A 22,549-nucleotide genomic window follows, 5' to 3' on the forward strand; every position below is an offset into this window, starting at 1 on the left:
ATCACCATCAGTCATTTAGGTCAACATTGGATCATTCAGAGATCCTCACTGAACTTCTGGAGTGAGTTTGCTGCACTGAAAGTAAAGGGGCTGAATAATATTGCACGCCCCACTTTTTAGTTTTTTATTTCTAAAAAAAGTTTAAAATATCCAATAAATTTCGTTCCACTTCACGATTGTGTCCCACTTGTTGTTGATTCTTCACAAAAAATTACAATTTCATATCGTTATGTTTGAAGCCTGAAATGTGGCAAAAGGTTGAAAAGTTCAAGGGGGCTGAATACTTTTGCAAGGCACTGTATCAAAGAGATCATAACATGAGAACTTCTTTCTGAAGCATGGAACATTAATGCAAAAGCACCATTAAAACTTACTTTACATTAAAAATACTAGGATAACTCCGGCCAATATTTTCTTAGTCTTAGCACACTTAGTCTTCAATATAAGTCTTAGTGCACTCAGAGCATATAAGCACAGTCATAATTATTTATTATTTATATGTAACGCAGCCATAAAAATGTGAGACCCTTTCACTCTACTTAAAACGAGAACTAAGTGACTTCAGTTTAAGAGCGCTTTCTGCTGACTCATAAGTGTTGTAGCCTGCAGCCCTTCCACTCATTTTCTGCATAAGTTGCTGTTATTCAAAGAGCACAGGGTAGCACAGTACAGCTATTTCACATCTTTCACACTATGCACTTTGGAAAATAATGCACCATCTATTATGGCACCTATCCAAGCTTTATAAATTGAGTATTATAAATCTTACAACTGCAATATGTAACATCTTATAATTTTACCACATTAAACATGTAAAACATTATTCTTAATACATTTACTTACATTTTAATATATTAACTTTTTATTTAATTAGTTTACTTATTAGATTTGATAAATAAAGTGCTGATTAAGGCTATATACAGTATATACTGCATGCCGAATTATAGAGATGTATAAACATAATGAACAGAGCTAGATACTTTGATTAGAGCATTCATGCTCTTCTCTGAAGAATGTTCTGTAATTAGTCAAGCTAGTCGTGCCAGTTAAACTATGCTAATTAGTCATGCAGTGCTTGTAAATTGGGTAAATAGATTGTGTTTTTTAAATGTCAGATAGGCATAGTTATGGTACCACAATGGTTTATTCAAAAACATTTATCTTAAAGTAATTGGGTACTAATTGGGAAAAAGTCACCTCTTTGATTAAACATACTACAATGTTGTTTCACTATGAATGCACTACGAATTTTAAAGTACCCTTCTGGTACTAAAGTTAAACCTTATCTGTGAGTTTGATTCACACTTATTTAATTTGTACACTGGCGTCAGATATCAATTCTGGGAAAATAAACCTAAAATCTACACTATTTTGAAAAACTGTAAACAATGTTAGCTAGAAGGACTCTGTGTGGCACTGTGGCTAAGTGGGTAGCACTGTTGCCTCACAGCAAGAAGGTCCTGGGTTCGATCCCCAGTTGGGCCGGTCCGGGTCCTTTCTGTGTGGCGTTTGCATGTTCTCCCCGTGTCGATGTGGGTGTCCTCCTGGTGCTCCGGTTTCCTCCCACAGTCCAAAGACATGCAAGTGTGGTGAATTGGAGACACTAAATTGTCCATGACTGTGTTCGATATAACCTTGTGAACTGATGAATCTTGTGTAATGAGTGGATGCCGTTCCTGTCATGAATGTAACCAAAGTGTAAAACATGATGTTAAAATCCTAATAAACAAACTAGAAGGACTCCGTGCTCTACGCTGACAATATTATAATTTTGCTAATGCCAGTATCGTTTTGACTCACATCACTCAACGGTAGCAAATTGATGTTTAATATGCACACACCCTATTTACTCAAACAATCATGTAGGACATTGCTTACATTCCTTATATGGACTACTTGGTAGCATATCCTTATATTTCTTATTTGTACAAATTATAACATATATATGTTTCATATATTTGTATTAATAAACAAAAGCAAATTTTTAAGTTGCTGCACATACATACGTTGCTCAGTTTACAGGAAAACAATGTATGACTCTGCAGGACATTGGATCTAAAATCAATAAGCTAGGGACTATATGTACTGAGGCGGATCCTGCTCTATTTTTAGATTTCTTATGCTGTAATTGTGCGTGATGTTTACATTGAATCATTGTCACCATCATCACACCTTGAATGTTTATGCTTGTAACTTGCTTGCATTAAGTCAGCTTAGCTAATGTAAGGATATTATTTATAGATTTATTTCATTTAGGCTGACCTCAGTCTGATCAAAAATGAGGAACTGGACTTCCTTACAACAAACATCTAGGCCATAAATCTCTAACCATATATAGTCCAAAAATCTCACAACATACTTACAGTGCAACATTTGATACTACTTAGGTCTTTAAAAGGTGTCTTGCAGCACAATATGAACGTGTTTTAAAATATTTTAATGTATTTACTGTTTAATTATTGACAAAACAGTTTCCTAAAGCAGCTTCAACCTACTATATGTGATCATTAGATAAAACCGTTCTAAAATATGCATCCTGGATTGTAATTACTGATGTCAAAAGTTATACAACGAGTTTATTGTGTTGGATGTAACCAAATAGCATTGCTCAAATGTTTACTAAAGAAGTCTGCAGTGCTGCAGACACACTTCATCCTGCGTCTACCTCACATCCAATTCTGCATGACTAGGATCACGCCCACAACACAGTCGCACCCACTAGACTGCAGACACACCCAGATCGCCCATAAACACTGCGGAGTCAGCTTTGCAAAGATGCTGTAAACAAGGTCAGACCAGGACTTTCTTTTTACACAGAAGCACATAGACAGTTGCACTCTTATACTAAGTTATTGTAGATCAAGAGAGAGAGAGTGTGCTGCAAGCCAGAAGTGCTGAGTGCTGGTTAGGGCTAAAAATAGCAAGCAAGAAGCAAGTAAGCGCATCAAAGAGAGAAAGAACGAGAGACAGGAAGAAGCACAGTAAGGATGCCCACCCGCTGCTGGTGCATGCCAGTTTGGAAACGCCAGGTGAAAACAGTCACACATGGTGGCGGCTGTCCTTTAACGATCCTGCGACAGGCGTCCGATAAAGTCTGATCCAGAATGTGCTGCTCCGGCTCGGGCAGCCTCCGTCCACTCCCCACGGAGCTGTTGAACCAGCAGTCTCTTGCTTCACTCTCACTCACTAAAGATGCAGAGAGAGGCAGACAAAAAAGAGACTGAGCTTGGAAGCGAGAGTCAAAGACAGCCTCAGGCAGAGGTGAACAAGTTATGCTGGGATTGACTGATGGCGTGTTGCATCCTTGCCGGTTAACAGCACACTGATGCTTAAGTCTCCTCTCCTGCAAGGTAAAAAAAAAACAATCTACCATGCAGCACACAAACTTGATTTTGGGGGGAAAGGATGGGGGGATGTTTTGACGGTCCAGTTTTACGTCAACCCCTCCCTCCTTCCATCCCATCTCCTACCCCAGCTCCACCCTCCTGAATGATAAGACCAACCAAAGCAAAGCAAACGCTGGGCAGTCCGCTAGCTGATTCGTCTAAGCTTGGCAAAAACATTGACCTTTTTTCTGATGCATGCAGCTGGGGACCTTAATTCAATTTTGCACCAAACAGTATGAGGTTTCTCATCTTGGGACGGGAAGAGAAGACATTTACGTGCAGTCTATCAGGTGCCCTGAAATTAATGAGATGACTAGAAAAAAGGTTAAAAAGTGTTGTGACCTGGACTGTGTATCTGAGGTACACATTATTTTAAAAGGACTATGGCATCCTGTGATTCAGTTTGCCATAAACTAAATTGTAATAGGAGCTAAATGACTTTGCAATCTGCACCACTTCTTGGATCCCTCCATTTGAAGATGGATCTAAGATGGCCGGAAAGATCAAAATGATGAAGCGCTCAGGTCCAAAAATAAAGGTGATCTCACAAAGGAGCAGACCGTGACGTCAGCCTCAGCTCAGGCCATTGCTGTGGAGCATGTTCTTTTGCTACACAAGAGTAAACTACTGTACATGCTGCATCAAATGCACTGAACCATTAAACTCACTTAACATTAAATATTTAAACTTGATGGCTTTGAGTACTGCAGTTTATTTTATATTTTGTACTGCTAGCAGCTGTTATTGACAAATGGTCATTAGGCAGTTATGATTTACTGATTATAATGGCTTCAATATGGACATACTTGTTATATTGACTTAAAGGCTCTAAAGCAGAGTCTAATCTGCATAACAATAAACAAAAACATCTTATTTATCGTTGGAAATGGATCCCTAATTTTAGAAAATCATTTACAAATTATTAAACGGTAGTTGTGGATGGATGGATGGATGGATTAGACAGACAGAAAAGACAGATTAGATAGATAGATAGATAGATAGATAGATAGATAGATAGATAGATAGATAGATAGATAGATAGATAGATAGATAGATAGATAGATAGATAGATAGATAGATAGATAGATAGATAGATAGATAGATAGATAGATAGATAGATAGAAATAAAGCATCTCAATGTCTCTGCATTACAGTCAAGGAGTGGTTAGATGACACTGCATTACTGCCTGGACCTAGCCCAAAGAACAACTCCCTATTAAGAACCATTACAGCACTATGGAAAAGAATATGCTGTACTACCTTTACTAAAACATTTAGCTGTACTGCTGGTATTTCATACACCAAAATACATTTATTGCATAATTTTTGTCACTGGGCATCAGATCAAACATGAAATGTAATAATTTACAAATGTTTATATGAGCTTGTTCATTCCATTTGTACACATCGTATTACCTGATTATAATAAACCAGTATACCATATAGTATACACAATATAATGTGATGAGGGGGATAATAAATAGGCCATACATTTGCCTCCATAACTTTATAATCCTTCTTGAAAAGTAGCTGCACGCATTTAGTTTAAAACACTGATGTTCACCTACAAAGCCAAAAATGGACCTGCCCCAAGCTACCTTTGAGGTCTAATAAAACCCCACTCTGTACCACGCAACTTCTGAGCCACTAGTCTCGCTTGACTTGATCCTCCACCCAGGACTCGAGGAAGACAAGCATCAAGGCTTTTCCCTGTACTTTCACCCAAGTGGTGGAACGAGCTTCCCTTGTCTGTCTCTGAACATCGAACATCTGAGTCTCTTGCTATCTTCAAAAGACGATTGAAAACCCACCCCTTTACTAAGCACTTCAGCTGAAATGTATTTACTTACTCACCCTCTTTAAAAAAACCCACTTTGGTTCTAACAGGGTTTCAGCATATTTATATTATTGGACTGTTGTCTACTTAAACTAGAGTAAGGTAATGTCTACTATAAAAGCACTTCTGTAAGTCTATCTGGATAAAAGTGTCTGCTAAATGCCGAAAGTGAAATGTAAAAGTAAATGAAAAGCTTTAATACGGGTGCTTGGGTGGCAGCAGTAAAACTCACGTGCCCACCCGTGCTGAGATTTTGAGCTCACGAGTTCAACTCTCAGCTCTGCAATCGGCCGGCTGGGCACCTAGTGGCAGACAATGACTAACGTCTGCCGGGTAGGAGAGTCTAAGAAATTCCTCATCACAGCTGCAATTACAGCCTCTGCTTGCTGGTCGATGGCGCCTACATAAAGACAGGACATAATGGAGAGCAGTGTGTTACTCTCCATACACAATATTGATCTCTGTGTGCCTCATGCAGGTAAAAGAAAGTGGTTGACAACTGCACACGTCAGAGGGTGTGTGTCAGTTATGGCCCTTCTCGGTCTTCCAGTTCTTTAATGAATAAGCTAGTTGATTAAATCAACAATTTGTGCTCCAGAACTACTTAGACAAGTTCCATGATGATTACATTTGTGGCCAAAAGTATTGTGACAGCTGAGGATGAGCTTGTTGCACATTCCATTTCAAAACAAATGGTATAAAAAAGAGTGACCGCTATGTAATATTTTCAGCTATAACAACAGCCAGCTTCTCACAAGACTTTAAAGAATGTCTGTGGTAATTTGTGCCCATTCAGTCAAATAAGCATTTGTATGGCTGGGCACTGATGTTGCTCAAGAAAACATCAACTCATGTTCTAGTTCATTCCAAGTCTGTTAAGCGGGGCTGTGGTCAGGGCTCTGTGCAGGCAACTAGTGTTTCTTTAAACCTAGCAATTCTTCATGACTTTATAGTTCTTTCTTTGAGCACAGGGCACAAACATGATGGAACAGGAAAGGGCCTTCCTTAAACTTTTGCTGCAAAGTCGGAGTCATAAAATTTCTTTTCATCTCACTTGTTAGCAAATGTTGTGGCTAAAACACATGAATTCAAAAATTAGAAGTGGTGTCCCAATCTTTTTGTCCATATATTGTATGATTGTCCACTAATGTAGAAACATCATTCAGAATTAGTGCACTATAGGGAGGATCTGGAGTAGTAGAACTGCCCCATATTTGTTAGCTGTTTTAATCACTAAGCAAAGCAATTATTAGACATAATGATTTTGATCAAATGGCTGCCGAGAACATTGGCATTGGCATAATTTATGTTAGAAACATCTTAATAAAGATGCATTTTTATTGCTGGGTGAGATAAGATTTTGTACAGATTTGTAAAAAGTTCAGACATAGGTAACATACTACGTACAATGATAATCCAGTGCACAAAGTACAAAGTCTGTTATCATAGGCATTAAATATACGTATACCTATATATATATATAAAAACACTGATGAGGCATAACAATATGACCACTGACAGGGGAAGTGAATAACACTGATTATCTCTTCATCACGACACCTGTTAGTGGGTGGGATATATTAGGCAACAAGTGAACATTTTATCCTCAAAGTTGATGTGTTAGAAGCAGGAAAAATGGGCAAGTTGTGATGACTAGATGACTGGGTCAGAGCATCTCCAAAACTGCAGCTCTTGTGTCATGGACGGCCAAGGCTCATTGATGCATGTGGGGGGCGAAGGCTGGCCCGTGTGGTCCGATCTTGTGGGCACTGGAAGCTTTTGTAGTTGATTGAGTCACAACCTAATTGTGTATGGTGATGCAAAAACCTTACATCCACTACTAAGATCACTTAGTACTAAGATCACTAAAGACTACTTTGGAACACACTATAATAAATAATTTTATATAATAAATATAACAATTTCATTCATGAATTTACAATTGCAGGTCCATCAGAGGGACCACTGTAACTGCAATTTTTTTTACAAGAAATGTCTTGAAACAATAATTACCCATAACAGCTCTGCAATAAAGGATGTTATTAGTATTGCATTTGAATACCCCCTCCAAACTATTTATTTATTTATTAGAATTTTAATGTCATATTTTACACACTTTGGTTACATTCATGACAGGACAGGTAGTTATTCATTACACAAAATTCATCAGTTCACAAGTTCAATGTCGAACACAGTCATGGACAATTTAGATCTCCAATTCACCTCACTTGCATGTCTTTGGACTGTGGGAGAAAACCGGAGCTCCCGGAGGAAACCCACACAGACACGGGGAGAACATGCAAACTCCACACAGAAAGGACCTGGACCGCTCCACCTGGGAATCGAACCGAGGACCTTCTACCCACTGAGCCACTGTGCTGCCCCCCCCCCCCCCCCCCCCACATGACTTAATTGTCAAGTCATGTGAAACTAAATTCATTAGGTAAGGAGTGAGTGTCTCTTTTTGGTATGTCGGACATATTAGGTTTTCTGGTTAGGCAGGGAAGATGTTCTATTTATTCTTTAGTTTGGCACCCCTCAGTAGTCCATACTGTAGCTGTGATTTGCCTATGTAAGCTTGAGTTATCAAATTACCACTGTCGTTTTTGTTTATCTAAAACCCTGTGTTAGTTATACCACCAATGTTCTGTAAAACTTCTGTCGGTAGTTGATTGTATATCACTTTTTAATGTTGCACTTAGTAGTATTCCCTTGTGAATACATAAGGTGAATCTAAGTAAATATTCACCCATTAAAAATAACAAATCTGTTGTGATTTGTGTCCTTCACCCCGGTCAGATACACAAACACTTTCACATTGTTACCCTCATACCCCAAAGAGCCAGTTCAGAGGGAACATAACAACCACTCAAATAATACATTGACAATAGGGGTTCTATGTGTATTTTAACTGTATGGCACATTAATATAAAAACAGCTGTATATAAAATAATGATTTGCAGTGTTAACACATTTTTGTAAATGTAAAAAAATAGATTTATTCCACATATTGTCAACTGACAGATTTATCTTAATTGTGTCTATTACTGTATCAGCATTGTGCTTTACATGCTTACATTTTGCAAAGGTTAAGAGGAGTTGAGACATAAAGAAATGCATCAGAAGTATTGTATGTAGGCTGTATGTTTTGTCCAAAACTACATAGTTTTGGCACAGTTCTGTTACTATAATGGCAATAAAAGTATGGCTTGCCCTGGCAATTTCTGAGAACTAGACTTTATTTAATAAAAAAGTAAATAACTGAGAATAATAAAAGCCATATTGTGTTGACTGTAACAGATAGATGCCACCTTTTGAGGTACATGTACTTATTGATAGCTTAACGATACCATGTTTTTCTGGTAAACTTTCAATAGGTGGTAGTCTTACACTAAGTATTTTTAAACTTTGAGTAGAATTGTCAATTTGAGTCAATTTATTCTGATGGGGGGAAAAGATAGTACTGGCAGCACTAAATTAATAATTTAAGACCATTCCTATTTTTAGAACTTCTTCAAATTGTCTTGGGTCCCATCTTGTACACTTTTATCTTTAGCTCAGCTGACAGGCTTTTCTATTGAGTTAGATAAGGGGACTGAGATGGTCATGGCAGATGCTTAATTTTGCGATCAGTAAGCCATTTTTGTGTTTCTCTGGTCCAGTAATAGCCCTGTGCTGCTGGCCCATTTTAATTTGCTTGGCAGAGGCAGACAGGTTTTGAGTTAGTCTCACATGACAGACCCTCCGCCATACTTTGGTGGGTATCAGTATTTTTCAGTGCAGTCACTTCTAACTTTAACCCACCTTTAGTGATTGTTGCTAAAAAGCTCACTTGACACTTAATCTGCCAATAAAGCATGGTTCCAGTCACAATCCCAGTAGTGTTTATTAAACTCTTGGAACTTAAATGTGTGGTTAGATGACATAAATATCCTTCTAATGTACACAGTGATCTTACATTTTTGCATTTTTACACTTGCAATGCTCACTGTGTTATCACCTCAAATAATTTAGTTTATATGAAGTCATATTAAATACTTAATTGAGGTAACATTGCATGTCATAAATAAATGTGAAAAAAAAACATTAAATTAGAAGATTATTTAACATAAGGCTGCTTGTTGGTTTAATGTTCCAATGTTTCCTCTCATAAGGATGGATTACAGCAGTGGTCCCCAACCACCGGGTCATTTATTACCAGGCCACACGGAAAGAATAAATAATTAGAGATTGCAACAAGAGCAATTAAATTTCCAAAACTCTTCGGGTGTTATTGTCTCCAATCACCACTAGGTGGGTTTTCTGATTTTCAATTCTATAGTTATTCTATTTTAAATTCTCCCACCCCGCCCGTCCATGAAATTATATCTTATATGAAACCGGTCCGTGCTGCAAAAAAGGTTGGGGACCGCTGGATTAGAGCTCACAGTTTTTAAAAAAAAAGGTAGATTTTCTTTCATTCATTCTAAACATTTATATATATTTTTTTATTCAAAGTTAGTTCTAGAAATAAAAAAAATACTTCAATTTAACCATATGTGATTTTTTGGGTTAAAAAAAAGTCATGTGTATACGGAATCACATTGTGGTTTAAAATAATTTTAAACCTATAATTCCATTTATGCCAAATAAAGACTTTTAAGCCTGCTATTATTTTAACTACTGTTTATCTTGATGTAAGCTCTTAAAATTTGATTGGGCTAGTTTAAAGTTTAAATGGAGCTTAAACATTGACAGTGCTTGCGGCTACCTGCTAGGCTGGGGATTTTTGTCCCATTTCCCTCCAACTTTTCCATAGCAAAAGACTCTCACTTTTTCCCTTGGTAACTAAAAAGCGAGGAAGTTTGTAACCATTAAACTGACCCACTCCAGCATCCCGGCCCATAGCCAACAGCATTGACACATTGCCTGTAAGAAAACAGAAAATGAATGTAAATTTATTGATGTAGGAGTTGATTTAACTTAAACTTAAATAGTAAATCCGTAGATTCAGCAGAATTAACATTAGACTAGTACGGTTACATGTAGGTCAAGAAACCAGTGCAGGAACATGAGAAGAGTTTCATCCTAAATAGAAGTTTACCTGTCTGGTATGTTGTAAGCGGTTTTCCAGACAGACTGTTAATAATATTGGTAGCAGCCACATTTGCGTGTAGTTCTGCATGGTAAGCCATCTTAGGTTCGTTCACATTAGCACAATCCCCAACAGCATATATGTTGTCAAAGCCCTCCACCTGCAGGTGCTTATTAACTTTCAGAGTTTCATTTGGTGCCAGAGACCCACCTGTAGAATGAGCAGACACAAACAAACAGAGGGGATAATATGACTGTTTCAGAGCTAAACTTGTGTAAACGGTTTATTTTTACCTACTAATACTAATAAATACAGTAGACCCTTGACTTACGAATTCAATTGTTTCCAAAGGGCTGTTCTTAAGTCAAAATTTTCGTTAGTTAAACCTATTTTTCCCATAAGAAATCATGTAAACAGAATTAATCTGTGCCAGACCTCCCAAACCACCCCCTTACCTAACCCTTCTAATGTGTTAAATGGTCTTTTTTGTTATAAATACAAGTATATTTTCGCTTAATCTTAAATTATAGAATAGATAATACTGTGAAAAAAAAAAAAAAAAAAACAACAAGACACAGTACAGTGCGTGTGCTGTACCATACACCATAATAAATTTCCGTCTTTTTTTTATAAAATGTATCTACCAGAAACAACAATAACTCTCATATTTCTCTATTATTTCCTTCTTTATTTCAATAGTGTTGTATTTTGTAGTTGTAATTGCACGAAAGAAAGAATACTTTACTCAGCTATTTCTTTCTTCTCTCTCACTCACTGTCCCCTCTGTCTGATACACAGTGACAGCTACTGGCAGGAGTAATTATACAACACAACAAATGTACAGTAATAGATTTTTACATTTTCTCACCACTAAGTTTTCTCTGCACATTCTTTGGGAACATTTTAATATTGAATTTTACAAAATATAAAGAAAACACCGGAAATACACCGTCCGTTGTCCGAATGTTGGCTCACTGTATATACATAGAGAGAGAGACGGTTGGAGTGAACTTGTTTGCGACGTCACGTGTTTCGCGAATTTCTGTTCGTAATCCGTAATTTGTCCGTATGTCCGTAAGTTGAAAAAGGTCGTTCGTAACCCAAAATGTTCGTATGGTAAACTGTTAACTCCAGGGTTCACTGTAAATAACACAAGCAATGAGGTCCAAACACTCTTAACAAGCAGTGACAATATCTCTTATAAACTAGCAGAGGGAGACCACAGATGGACATAGCAATTAATCTTCATGACGACTGGCCAGTACAAAGCCTGACAAACGCCCACAAAGTGACATGATTTCTCAAAGTCAGGCCTGGGGTCCTAAATTAAATGTCGAGCATAAATAAGATTTTCAATTATTTTTAAAGACCTAAATTCAATGTTAAAATGTAAATGTTCTAAGTCAAATTGTTACTTACAATTATTATTTGACCTGTTGGTCTATTGCACTAAAATAAAATGACTAACTACAAATGTTTCAGTGATTCTTTTTTTTGTTTGCATTTTCCCAATTTTTCCTCCCAATCTAGTCATATACAATTACCTGATGGCATTACGCTTTCCCTCTACTGCTGCTAATCTCCACTTCTGACTGAGGAGAGCCATGACTAACACACACACCCCCTCCGACGTGTGCAGTACTGACTGCATTTTTTTTCCTGCACGAGGTGAGTTCATATGCGAATCAGCTTTGCGCACAGAGACACACACCCTGATTACATTATCCCTTGTCTCTGTGCAGGTGCCATCAATCAGCCAGCAGAGGTCGTAATTGCAGCAATTGTTGTTCGTGTAGTTGCTCAGCTCGTTAAAGTAAAAGATGTCAGCTTTGGTGTGCTAGCGTGTTTTACCGATGCGCCACCTGAGCGCCTTAGTGACTCTTTTATTGCTATTCTTAAGTATTAAATATTGTTTTGGCAACAATTATTTTGGTTATTTTGCTACAACAAACTCCAGCCTGCTTTTTTGCACCACTGATGCATCACTGTGGATTCATTTTATTTATTTATTAATTTTTTATGCATTTTCTCCCCATTTTCCTCCCTGATTTAGCACACTCAATTTGTCTTCCGCAGCTGAGGGATACCTGATTGCATCCGAGGAGAGCACGTCGCTGTACACGCCTCTTCCTACACGTGCACAGCCCTCCTCCTCTCGCCCCTGCATTCTGCACAGGCGTCTCTTCTGCCAATCAGGGTCCTTACACAGCATATGAGAATCCCACCCCACACATAGTCCGGTCCCCACCCTGCAGATACGGTGACCAATTAGTATCTGCTGCAGTCACTGGCAATCATGCCCGCCAGATGGCGCCCAGCCGACTGGTGGCAACGCCAAGTTTCGAACTGAGGAATTCAGAATTTTGGCTTTGGTGTGCTAGCGGAATATCCCGCTGCGCCACCTGGGTGCCCTGTGGATTCATTTTAGACATCAGAGTTTATGCCCTACTTTAATACTCATCTCTATGTTGTTGTCGATTAAGTCTGATGTCCTGCATTAACATTCTCAGTCACATGAACAATTTGTTTTTACTGTTCATTCAGTTTTTCTCCACAATTATGAGGAAAATAGTTTTTTGCAGTTTCATTTGACTTTCGTTGATGTGGTGTCTTAAAATGTCACCAGTAAAGACACTAATGAGGATGGCATTAGAGGTTATTATAGAATGAAAGCAGTGTCCATTACTTTTGCATTACATTAGCCTAATTCTAAGTTTGATAGCTGTTTTTTCAGCAATACATATGTTCAAATGCAATCTCATCCCCTCTCTCATGCACAAATAAAAGACAACTAACCTAGGCTGGACTTGTATGCACTAGAGTTGATCTTATTCCCCATGCACGAAAAGACAAGATCAACTGTGAACTGTTCATTCTTATCCGTCTTGACCACGCTGCCCTTCCGAGTCACATTCAGTTCCAGCTCATCAAGGTTTGACACCTTCTGTCCTATACTCAAGTCAAAAAGATGAAACACAAAATAAACAATTAGTCTTAAAATCACATATTCTTTTAATCTGTCAGAAAATACATATCACTTTTAGATTTTTTTTTTATTACTAAAAAGCTTTCCTCATATACACTTCATACAAAGAAGTTATATTAAGTTATGTATTAGTACAGTATGGAGTGAATTGGGACACAGCCAGAGATGTTGCTAAGCTACCAACCTTTCTGTATATTTGATAGACCTGAAAACAACATGCTGAAGAAGTCTGTAAAATGCACTGTGACCAGTTATACCTTTTAGCCTCTGATTTATGGTGCATAGTGGGAAAATAGATTGGAATTGCTGGTCATTCAATGATTAAGTTGACATTAATAACTTAAAAAGTTTGAAAAGCAAGATATGTTCTGTCAAAAGTTTAAACCTAGTGAACTTGTAATGTATGGAAGTGTCATTTTATCAACAAATCTTTATGCTAAAGTTATTAAGTGTAACTAGTTCATTAACAGATGGCACGGTGGCTGGCACTGTCGCCTCAAAGCAAGAAGGTTCTGGGTTCAATTCCCAGGTGGAGCGGTCTGGGACCTTTCTGTGTGGAGTTTGCATGTTCTCCCCGTGTCTGCGTGGGTTTCCTCCAGGAGCTCCGGTTTCCTCCCAGTCAAAAACATGCAGTCAGGTTAATTGGAGACACTGAATTGGGTGTGTGTATGTGTGCGTGTGTGTATGTGTGTGTATGTGTGTCTGTCCTGCAATGGACTGGCACCCCATCCAGGGTGTTACTGTGTGCCTTGCGCCCATTGAAAAGCTGGGATAGGCTCCCCCCCAGCGACCCTAATTGGATAAGCGGTTAAGAAAGTGAGTGAGTAGTTCATTAACAGAAGACAACCTTATTAAAGAATGACAGTAAAGTTGATCATACTTAGTCTAACATTGTATTAAAATGAATTTAAGTCAACAGCACTTATGTACACTTATGGAAATATGTTAATACTTATTGTAATACTAATACTAATAAAAAAAGAGTTACCGAGACACAATTCCACTCCTTTCTCCAACAAAATCTGTTTGGCCTCTTCTCTCACACTAGAAAGCAGTTCTGGGTCTGCTAGGGTTTCACGTGGGTGAATAAGAATTACCTGTACATAAAGAAAAGTATTTATTTTTATGTTCTGTTCTACATCTGCTTCTTTTCTTTTGCATTTACTTATTGTACGTCATGTCTGATTTTATTTTTTACTTGCAATACATGGTCAAATCATGAATTTAGCAAAGGCATACAAGCGAAGTTTAATAAATGAATAAAGAAATAATGCAAATGCTTCTAGATAAACACTGAATAAAATAATTAATCAGTTAATTATTATTATTTTTATTATTTTTTATTATTTTTATTATTATTATTATTAATCCTTTCATGTTATCATGATTTGTGACAAAATGTCAGAAAGATGTCAAAAAGATTGAGCAGTAATTGCTTTAATTTGAAGAAAAGTTATCTGTATTTGGAACTATAGAAAAGACAATAGCTGCATCCGAAATCGCATACTTCCATACTGAACAGTACGCGAAAGCAGTATGCGAGAGCGGTTAGTATGTCCGAATACATAGTATACATTAAACAGTATGCGAAAAGTACCCGGATGACCTACTGCATGGGCAGTCATTTTTGAGTATGCAAACGATGCACACTTAATCTATCACATCATTTAACTGGAGCCTTGGACCTTTAGCCCATTTTTATTGATGTAATGCTTGAACGTAATAAGCAACAGTTCTTCAGGTAACTAAGAATACTGATCAATCAGTCAATAGTTTTACAGGGAGCTTGTAGTGAGACTGAATAAACTGGGTAATTCACTCTTGTAATTCCCTAAACAAATATATTTCCTTAGTTGACAGTAATGCTGGAGAGTGTTATGCAACATGTCAGTTTAGCAACTCTCATTGGGTCAGTTGGTTTTTAATCTGGTGACTGTAAGGACAACCAGTTATGCAAATTCACTTGACAGTGGGTTTAATTTCTCTAGCCACACCCAGGCCTGATTACCGCCAGACATGTTGAATAAGAAAAAAACAGAACCATTCTAGCAATGTGAAGAAGCAGGCTAGAAGGTGTCAAAAAGCAGCACATGTAGCCACATTCAAAGAGATTCAATACAGATAAGAAGAGAAGTTAAAGGATTACAAAGCCAGAGACTGAGACTCTGGGACTACAGTGAACCACAGTGAGAGTCATTGTCTATGAATGGAAAAAAAAACTTGGAACAGTGGTGAACTGTCCAAGTGGCCAGTCTACCAAAGTTTCATTGAGAACGCATCACTGACTCATCCAAGTAGTCACAAAAGAACCCAGATAAACATCTAAAGAACTGCATTCCTCAATTGCACCAGTTAAGGTCAATGTACAAAACTCCACAATAAGAAAGGTACCAGGGCAAGCTACAATGTACAAACCACTGCTGACCAAAAAGAACACATAGACTCATCTCGTATGTGCCAAAAAACATCTAGATGACCCCCAAGCCTTTTATAATAATATTCTGTGATGACTGAAGACTGATCGGTCTTGTTACATCTGGTGTAACACTAACACCACATTCCAACATAGAAACATCATACTAATAGTCAAACACAGTGGTGGTAGTGTGATTGTTTAAAGCTGCTTTGTTTCTCCAAGACCTCCAAGACGACTTGTCCTAACTGATCCTTGCAATCTGCCAGAAAATCCTGAAGAATGTCTGCCAGTCAGTTCATGAACTAGAGCTCATTTACATTTTCAGCATTTAGCAGATGCTTTTATCCAAAGCAACTTACATTACTGTGACTGTATACAGTCTGAGCAATTGAGGGTTAAGGACCTTGCTCAAGGGCCCAACAGTGGCAACCTGGCAGTGGTGGGGCTTGAACCACCAACATTTGGATTACTAGTCCAGTACCTTAACCGCTAGGCCACAACTGCTCAGGTGCAGTTTCATTATGCCACAGAACAATTCCGAGTACCCAAAAATGTCCACCTCTAAATGGCTAAAAAAAAAAACTAATTAAAGTTTTGGAGTGGCCGAGTCTAAGGTGAGACCATGTGGCTTAATGGTAAGAGCCAGGCTGCTCGTAACAGCAGTGCTTGAGTTCCAGACTTTTTGGGCTGTGCTGACAAAAAAAGGTGCATGGCATTACTTGAATCTAGCCACTGGGGTGACAAATCAGTGTACCCTTATACCCCTTTTCCACCGACGTGGAACAGAGTCCGTTCCGGTTCCGAACTTGATTTTGAACTGGTTCTGCATGTTTCCACCGAAAAAGAGGTTCCAGACAGCAAACTAGCGTTCTAATCTGGCACCACAGAATACTTGGTTTTTCATCGCTAACCGTGACGTCACCTGTGGGCTTGTCAAAGTGTAGCGGTTAGGTGCCTTCACATGACAAACTGGTAAACCGCTGCTGCGTTGTTTTATATGGAACTTGACGCTGCATTTCCTTCTTTTAAAGTTCACCTGATTGAATTTTGAGCCAGTTTGCCACTGATATTTTCAAAGCGCCTTAAGACATAAACTGTGTGATATGACGTGGTAAAAGTGACCCAGAAAGTACGAACAACGCTTAACGTAAAAATAAAGCGTAACGTGGCTTGTACTAAAACAATGAGCGATTAATTTCGGCAGTTCAGAGCACTAATAACCAGAGCAAATCAGCTATTTGCGCTGAGGGTCACGGTGAGAGCAAAGTGCAAAACGCTTCTCACGTCAATGAACTAAAGAAAGCAACAATGGCGACAAACATGTCTACGTCTTCTTACCACCAATAGTTCAGCGATGCTTTTTACATAAAAATGAACATCTGTAACAACAGCACAAATGCTCGCAGGTAATCTACATTCTCCGCCATCATGTTACTACTCTTTACTTTTGTTGTGTAACACCCATCGTTGATAATGCATGCTTGGTTCTCAAAAACTGGTGGAAAAACAGGGTTTTCTAAAAAACACTAAAGGTTCAAAGAGACCCGAACAGAACCAGTTCAAGAACCAGGGTTCTTTTGGTGGAAAAGCGATATTAGTGCCTCAAGCCTGGATAAAAAGGAGGGTTGCCTAAGAAAAGGAAATTCTCTAAGAAGTAAGGGCCAAAATTCCTTCACAGCAATGTAAAAAACTCATTGCAAGTTATAACAAACATTTGATTTAAGTTGTTACTGCTAAGGGTGGCAAAACAGTTATTAGTTGTGGGGGCAATTACTTTTTCTCATACATGTTTTAAATTTTGAATAAATCTTTGCATAAATCTCTGCATTTTATGTACAGTTGTGTTGTCTTTGTCCTATATGAATCAACTGAAGGACCTGAAACATTTAAATGTGACAAATTTAAATGAGGGGCAAAACTTATTTATATTACTACAAATAATCTGCAATATTACTTCAGACACACCATAAGAATAAAAAGAAAAATGTTTTAAGAACTGGTTAGTTAATACAGTGGGTGATTGCAGGTTTTTCTGTACAGTAACACTAATGATAATTGCCTTCTTGTTCGGAAATTCTGTCCTGATTTCTGCAGCCATTTCCACCCCAGTGGCTCCACCACCAATCACCAGCACTGAATCCACTGCTTGGACCTGAGAAAAGACAGTACACTGAAATTAAAATAGGCATGTGAAAGCTTTCCTGTTTAGATAGAACCAGAAGATAAGATGTTTGCAAGAGCTGCAGTAAACTTTTAAACCAAGATCAGCTGAGGACAACAGGAAGATCCACCTTTTTCACAATGTCTTCATACATCTCAATAGCTTTCTGGTAGGAATGCTCAGCATTGCATTTGGTAGGAAAAGGTCCATCACTCCCAGTGCATATTATGAGGTGTGAGTATGTCACTTCCTGTAAAAAAGCACATTTTTGGGGGGTTAGACCTGTCACAATCATGCCATGATTTTTATCCCAGTAATTGCAATTATCTATTAAAGTGTAGGTGTGAGTAAGTATGTATTGCATGCAACAAATTGGTGCACTGTGTAGCTGGTCCCACTGCAACCCTACTCAAGATAAATTGGGAAATAAAATATATATGTGCATAAGCAGCTTCTATATCTAAATTCTTAGCCATAAATCAACAAATAAACAAAAATGTAATGTAAAATAAAAATATTCAATAGTGGTGCAGTGGCCCATTATGCTAACCCACCACAGGTTCGAATCTCAGCTATTTAGAAACTCAGCTATAGCTACTCAGTGCTATCTGACGGCCAAATAACAGATGGGGAGGTGACAATAGCATTGACAAGTATAATATATAATATAAGCCAGTACCTTTCCATTATCAAGCACAACAAAGTGATCCAACATGTTTATCTGTATCACACGTCCTTGAAGGAAACTCAACCCAAAAGTTTCTTTATACGGAATGAAAGTCTTCCGAGCAAAATCTGTAAAAACAAACACACACAAAAAAAACAAAAACTGTTGATCTATTTTTGTTGCATTACAGCTTATCAGATGTAGTTGTTGAGTTGCTTGGCATACCACTCTGGACAGAGGCACGCAGTGCTGCAACATTGTGATGAAATGCATCAGATGGATCAATCAGCATAAAGGGCACCCCTTGATGTTTAAGATGCTGGCCAGCTGTAATCCCACCAAACCCACCACCAACGATCACAACATGGACGCTGGGATCAATGGATAATTGGCTCCCCATTACGTGGACCTGCAAAGTTTAAAACACCAAAAAAGCAATAAAAATGAATAGTTTCACAATAGTCTTGTGTGAGCACATCCTGTATTCCAGCTGACTATGTTACAGTAGTAACAGCACAGATTTGGCACAGACTTGCATGTCTGTTTTGTATTAACGGTAATTAGTCAATGACTAGTTGCAAAACCAGATATTAGAAACAGTCATTTAGAGAGCAAAACAATCATAAATGAATATATAAAAAGTAAATGTTTGATAAGGGCATCACAGAAAAAAAAAAAACAGTTGTAGTAATCATTGAAACCCCAAGGCTGTTAAGAAATTTATAACCCTTTCAATTGTATAGAAAATTTTGACTTAAACTGTACATAAACAAATTCCAACCTGGTTGCTCAGACTGAAGTTGCATTGACACAAATAATCCAGACTGGAATTTAAAATGTCCAATTCCATTTTCATTAAAATAACAAACCTGTCATATATGAGGAAAAAAAGTTAAGTAAACATTAACTGCAGCATAAATTTATTTTAAAGTATCAACATTGTACAACAGTGTAATGTAAATGTAAGTGTAATGTAAATTTAACAGCAATGTAGATATTTGTCTTTTCTTTTACACATGTACTATTATTAATAAGTGCCATCAAGTCAATTCTGAATCCTGCTAACCATGTGAGTGTTTCTCCAGAATATCCAGAAAATCTTCTGTTTGAGTTTTCAGACTTATTAATAGTTTATTTATTGTCCATTAAACTGTATCCATCCATCTTTTTTCTGGTCATCCTCTTCCTGTTTTATCTTTAGTTCTTCCAAACAATTAAAATAATTGCTCGTCATATTTATATACATGAACATGTACCATTAGCCCCAGTGCATTCCACGTAGCTTACACTGTCGTGAGAAAAATGGAGCTTCAAATTCAATAAATAGTCCACAATGATAAATGATTCTGGAATGCTATAACTATTTCGTAAAAATTACATAATAACAGTTCTGTCAAAATGTCATGCAATATGTGAGGTCCAGATCCCAGAGGTGAAAACATTATGTTTACCACAAAGTATACAACTTAATGGGACCGCATGAAAGTAAATCTTTCACTCTTTGACAGCCTGTTGCAGCACCACATGGACAAATACAAATATTTAAAAAAGTTAGATTTTAATCTTATCCTGGTGTTTTAGCACTTGATTAGAGTGTATACATTGTTGCTACAAGCAGGAAATGTGCTTTATAATATTACATTTGTTCAGCTAATAACACAGTTTTACAGCAGACTAAAAATCGAGAAATGTAATTGTATTAAAAAAAAAAAAAGTAAATTAAAATGGTAAATAAAATGTGAAATTTTATATAATGAAGGTTGTGATAGTTACCTGGTTGTAGTAATACTTACTACAATTGCTTTACAAAAAAAGAGTCCCAAAGTATGGGTACATTAATAAATTACAAAATGTAAAAAAAAAAGAAAAAAAGAAAAATCTGATTTATTACTGTACCCATAGTGTGGGGCTTTTATTTTATAATGCAATTGTAGTAAGTAGTACAACCTACTAGTTAACTAATACAACATATCACTATCACGACATTTCTTTATTTTTATTTTATTTTTTTACATTTTACGACTTTTATTCTGGAATTCAAGTGTAGTAGGTGGTATATGTCACTAAGTACAACAGTCATTTTAAATGTACATGTATTTGTTTTAAGCATTTTTAAACTACAACGTTCTAACTACTACAACGTTTATTATATTAAAATTTACATTATACATTATATTCACAATTTATTTGAGTGATTTTTACATATTTTAATGTACCCATACTGTAGTACTTTTATTCTGTAATACAGATTAACTTTTTTAATGTTTGATTGCATTTTTTTCCTTATTTACTTCATAGTGAGTTCATGTAATTGTATTCATTTTATTGTCTATAAGCAGAGAACGAGAAGAAAGAAAGAACCTAAATGTAAAACTAACCTTAACACAGGGGTTCGTTAGGCCTAGCAGGTTCCACCTGATAAGCACAAATCAGTTCACTGGTTACAAGTAAAGGCTGTAAAGAGCTAACTTCAGCCACACCTGATTCTTAAATTCCTCTAACACACCTTATTCAGAACAATAAAGTTTAAGTAATATGTGCAAAAATAAAAAATCTGAACCCCTTGCTGTTGCTATATTAACCAAACGATATGGTCTCTCATGTTCTTATTTCTCCGTAGTTCAGTGTTTATCAGCATCTGGATTATGAAAGTAGTAGAACATCTGCGCATGCGTGTAGTACTTTCTGGACAAATGTCAGGAAGAAGGTCGCTTACATAATTTTTGGATCTGAGCAATAAATAAACATATAATTGAAATCTCTTGTAATTTTATCAATGTAATTGAACAAACTCGAAAATAAACGCTGCTAGTGAACTGCTCTTTATCAGACAACCTATTACAGAGTTAATAAAACAAAACCGCATCCGATTTGTCAACGTAAAGCAAAACATTAACTCTGAAATGTTTAAATAAACAAAACAAGGAGGACCTACGGTTAAAATGTTTATCCACCAGAACCCCGAGGTAGTTTAAATGAGTTAATAAAGCACAGAACCGTTTAAGCAATGTGACCTAATGATGGGTCGGTCGCGAACGATTCGGCTCTAAGAGCCGGCTCTTTAAAGTGAACGACGGGATCCGGCTCCTGATTGGGAGCCGATTCGGGGTTTACTTCCGAGCGAGAGAGAGAGAGAGAGAGAGAGAGAACTCAGCGCTTTACACAAATCAAATCACTTTATTGTCACGTCACATTAACACAGGTGTGAAAGGTGAGTGAAATGCTCAGGTGCTTAGTCCCTCCATAACAGAAAGGAGAAACAGGATCAACCCATCAAAGATGAGCTCCTTGGTTTTTCTGAATGCTAATCTTCACTAAATACTTACAAATACTGTCACCTGGATGCTGATTTTTCTTTTTGTTTTGCACATTTTCATTTATATTTTGTTGAGTGATGCTTCGTTGATGTTGTGTTGTTTCACTCTAGATGCTTGTTTATTTTGTTTTGTTTATTAGGATTTTAACGTCACGTTTTACATTTTGGTTACATTCATGACAGGAACATTCACCTCACTTGCATGTCTTTGGACTGTGGGAGGAAACCGGAGCACCCGGAGGAAACCTACACAGACACTGGGAGAACATGCAAACTCCACACAGAAAGGACCCGGGCTCTTCACCTGGGGATCGAACCCAGGACCTTCTTGCCGTGAGGCGACAGTGATACCCACTTAGCCACCGTGCCGTCCCACTCTAGATGCAAATTTACAAATAATATACACAATCAGACCCTTTTGTCTAATTGAGATGGGTCTTTGTTTTTGTATTTTATAATTTATTGTTGGAGCACTCTGTTCCATGTTGAGTATATAAATAAAGCTATTTACATAATAAATATTTGATACAATGTTTTTTTACATTAGTAATTAATTTTACATGTAATTTGGTAATAAATTAATTTAAGCAACAAAAAAATCTAAGGAACCGGCTCTCTAAAAGGAGCCGAAATTCCCATCACTAATAGACCACTGAAGTCGTGCGTCATTCTGTAGTCCTCGTTATGCCCATATTTGGAGACCCGG

The 22,549-nt window shown here is 37.4% G+C and overlaps 2 protein-coding genes across 5 annotated transcripts in view; both read right to left on the reverse strand.

The window, feature by feature from the left end:
- Positions 1 to 3,080, reverse strand: part of LOC134315280 (neuroblast differentiation-associated protein AHNAK) — a 24,673-nt gene extending 21,593 nt beyond the window's left edge. Inside the window, exon 1 of the mRNA XM_062996367.1 lies at positions 2,996 to 3,080. Within this exon, the coding sequence (XP_062852437.1) occupies positions 2,996 to 3,047 (52 nt within the window). The 5' untranslated portion in view covers positions 3,048 to 3,080. The remainder of the gene's footprint in view (positions 1 to 2,995) is intronic.
- Positions 1,868 to 21,581, reverse strand: aifm2 (apoptosis inducing factor mitochondria associated 2). Of its 4 annotated transcripts, XM_062996132.1 has the most exons (11): positions 21,463 to 21,581; positions 20,906 to 20,942; positions 18,753 to 18,936; positions 18,540 to 18,655; positions 17,991 to 18,110; positions 17,759 to 17,851; positions 14,272 to 14,380; positions 13,094 to 13,246; positions 10,307 to 10,507; positions 9,974 to 10,131; positions 1,868 to 3,186 (listed from the first exon to the last, which is right to left on the reverse strand). In XM_062996132.1, exons 3-10 carry the CDS (start codon positions 18,925 to 18,927, stop codon positions 9,977 to 9,979), a joined length of 1,122 nt encoding a protein of 373 aa, XP_062852202.1. In that variant the 5' UTR covers positions 18,928 to 18,936; positions 20,906 to 20,942; positions 21,463 to 21,581; the 3' UTR covers positions 1,868 to 3,186; positions 9,974 to 9,976. The 4 variants fall into 4 exon arrangements, with proteins under 4 accessions (XP_062852202.1, XP_062852200.1, XP_062852201.1 ...); XM_062996130.1 differs by lacking the exon at positions 1,868 to 3,186 and having other exon boundaries at positions 8,197 to 10,131; XM_062996131.1 differs by lacking the exons at positions 1,868 to 3,186; positions 20,906 to 20,942 and having other exon boundaries at positions 8,197 to 10,131.
- Between the last annotated feature and the right edge of the window lie 968 nt (positions 21,582 to 22,549).

This window comes from Trichomycterus rosablanca, chromosome 5 (assembly GCF_030014385.1).
Source record: "Trichomycterus rosablanca isolate fTriRos1 chromosome 5, fTriRos1.hap1, whole genome shotgun sequence".
NCBI lineage: Eukaryota > Metazoa > Chordata > Actinopteri > Siluriformes > Trichomycteridae > Trichomycterus > Trichomycterus rosablanca.

What these genes read in the sequence shown, in the direction of transcription:
- aifm2 (XM_062996132.1), bottom strand. Translation starts at nt 18,927, where the DNA reads ATGGGGAGCCAATTATCCATTGATCCCAGCGTCCATGTTGTGATCGTT. An exon ending in CAGAATTTCCGAACAAGAAG is followed by an intron (nt 14,381 to 17,758) that starts GCAATTATCATT and finishes CTTTATGTACAG; the next exon opens with GTAATTCTTATTCACCCACG. An exon ending in TGCATACAAGTCCAGCCTAG is followed by an intron (nt 10,508 to 13,093) that starts GTTAGTTGTCTT and finishes CTCATTCTACAG; the next exon opens with GTGGGTCTCTGGCACCAAAT.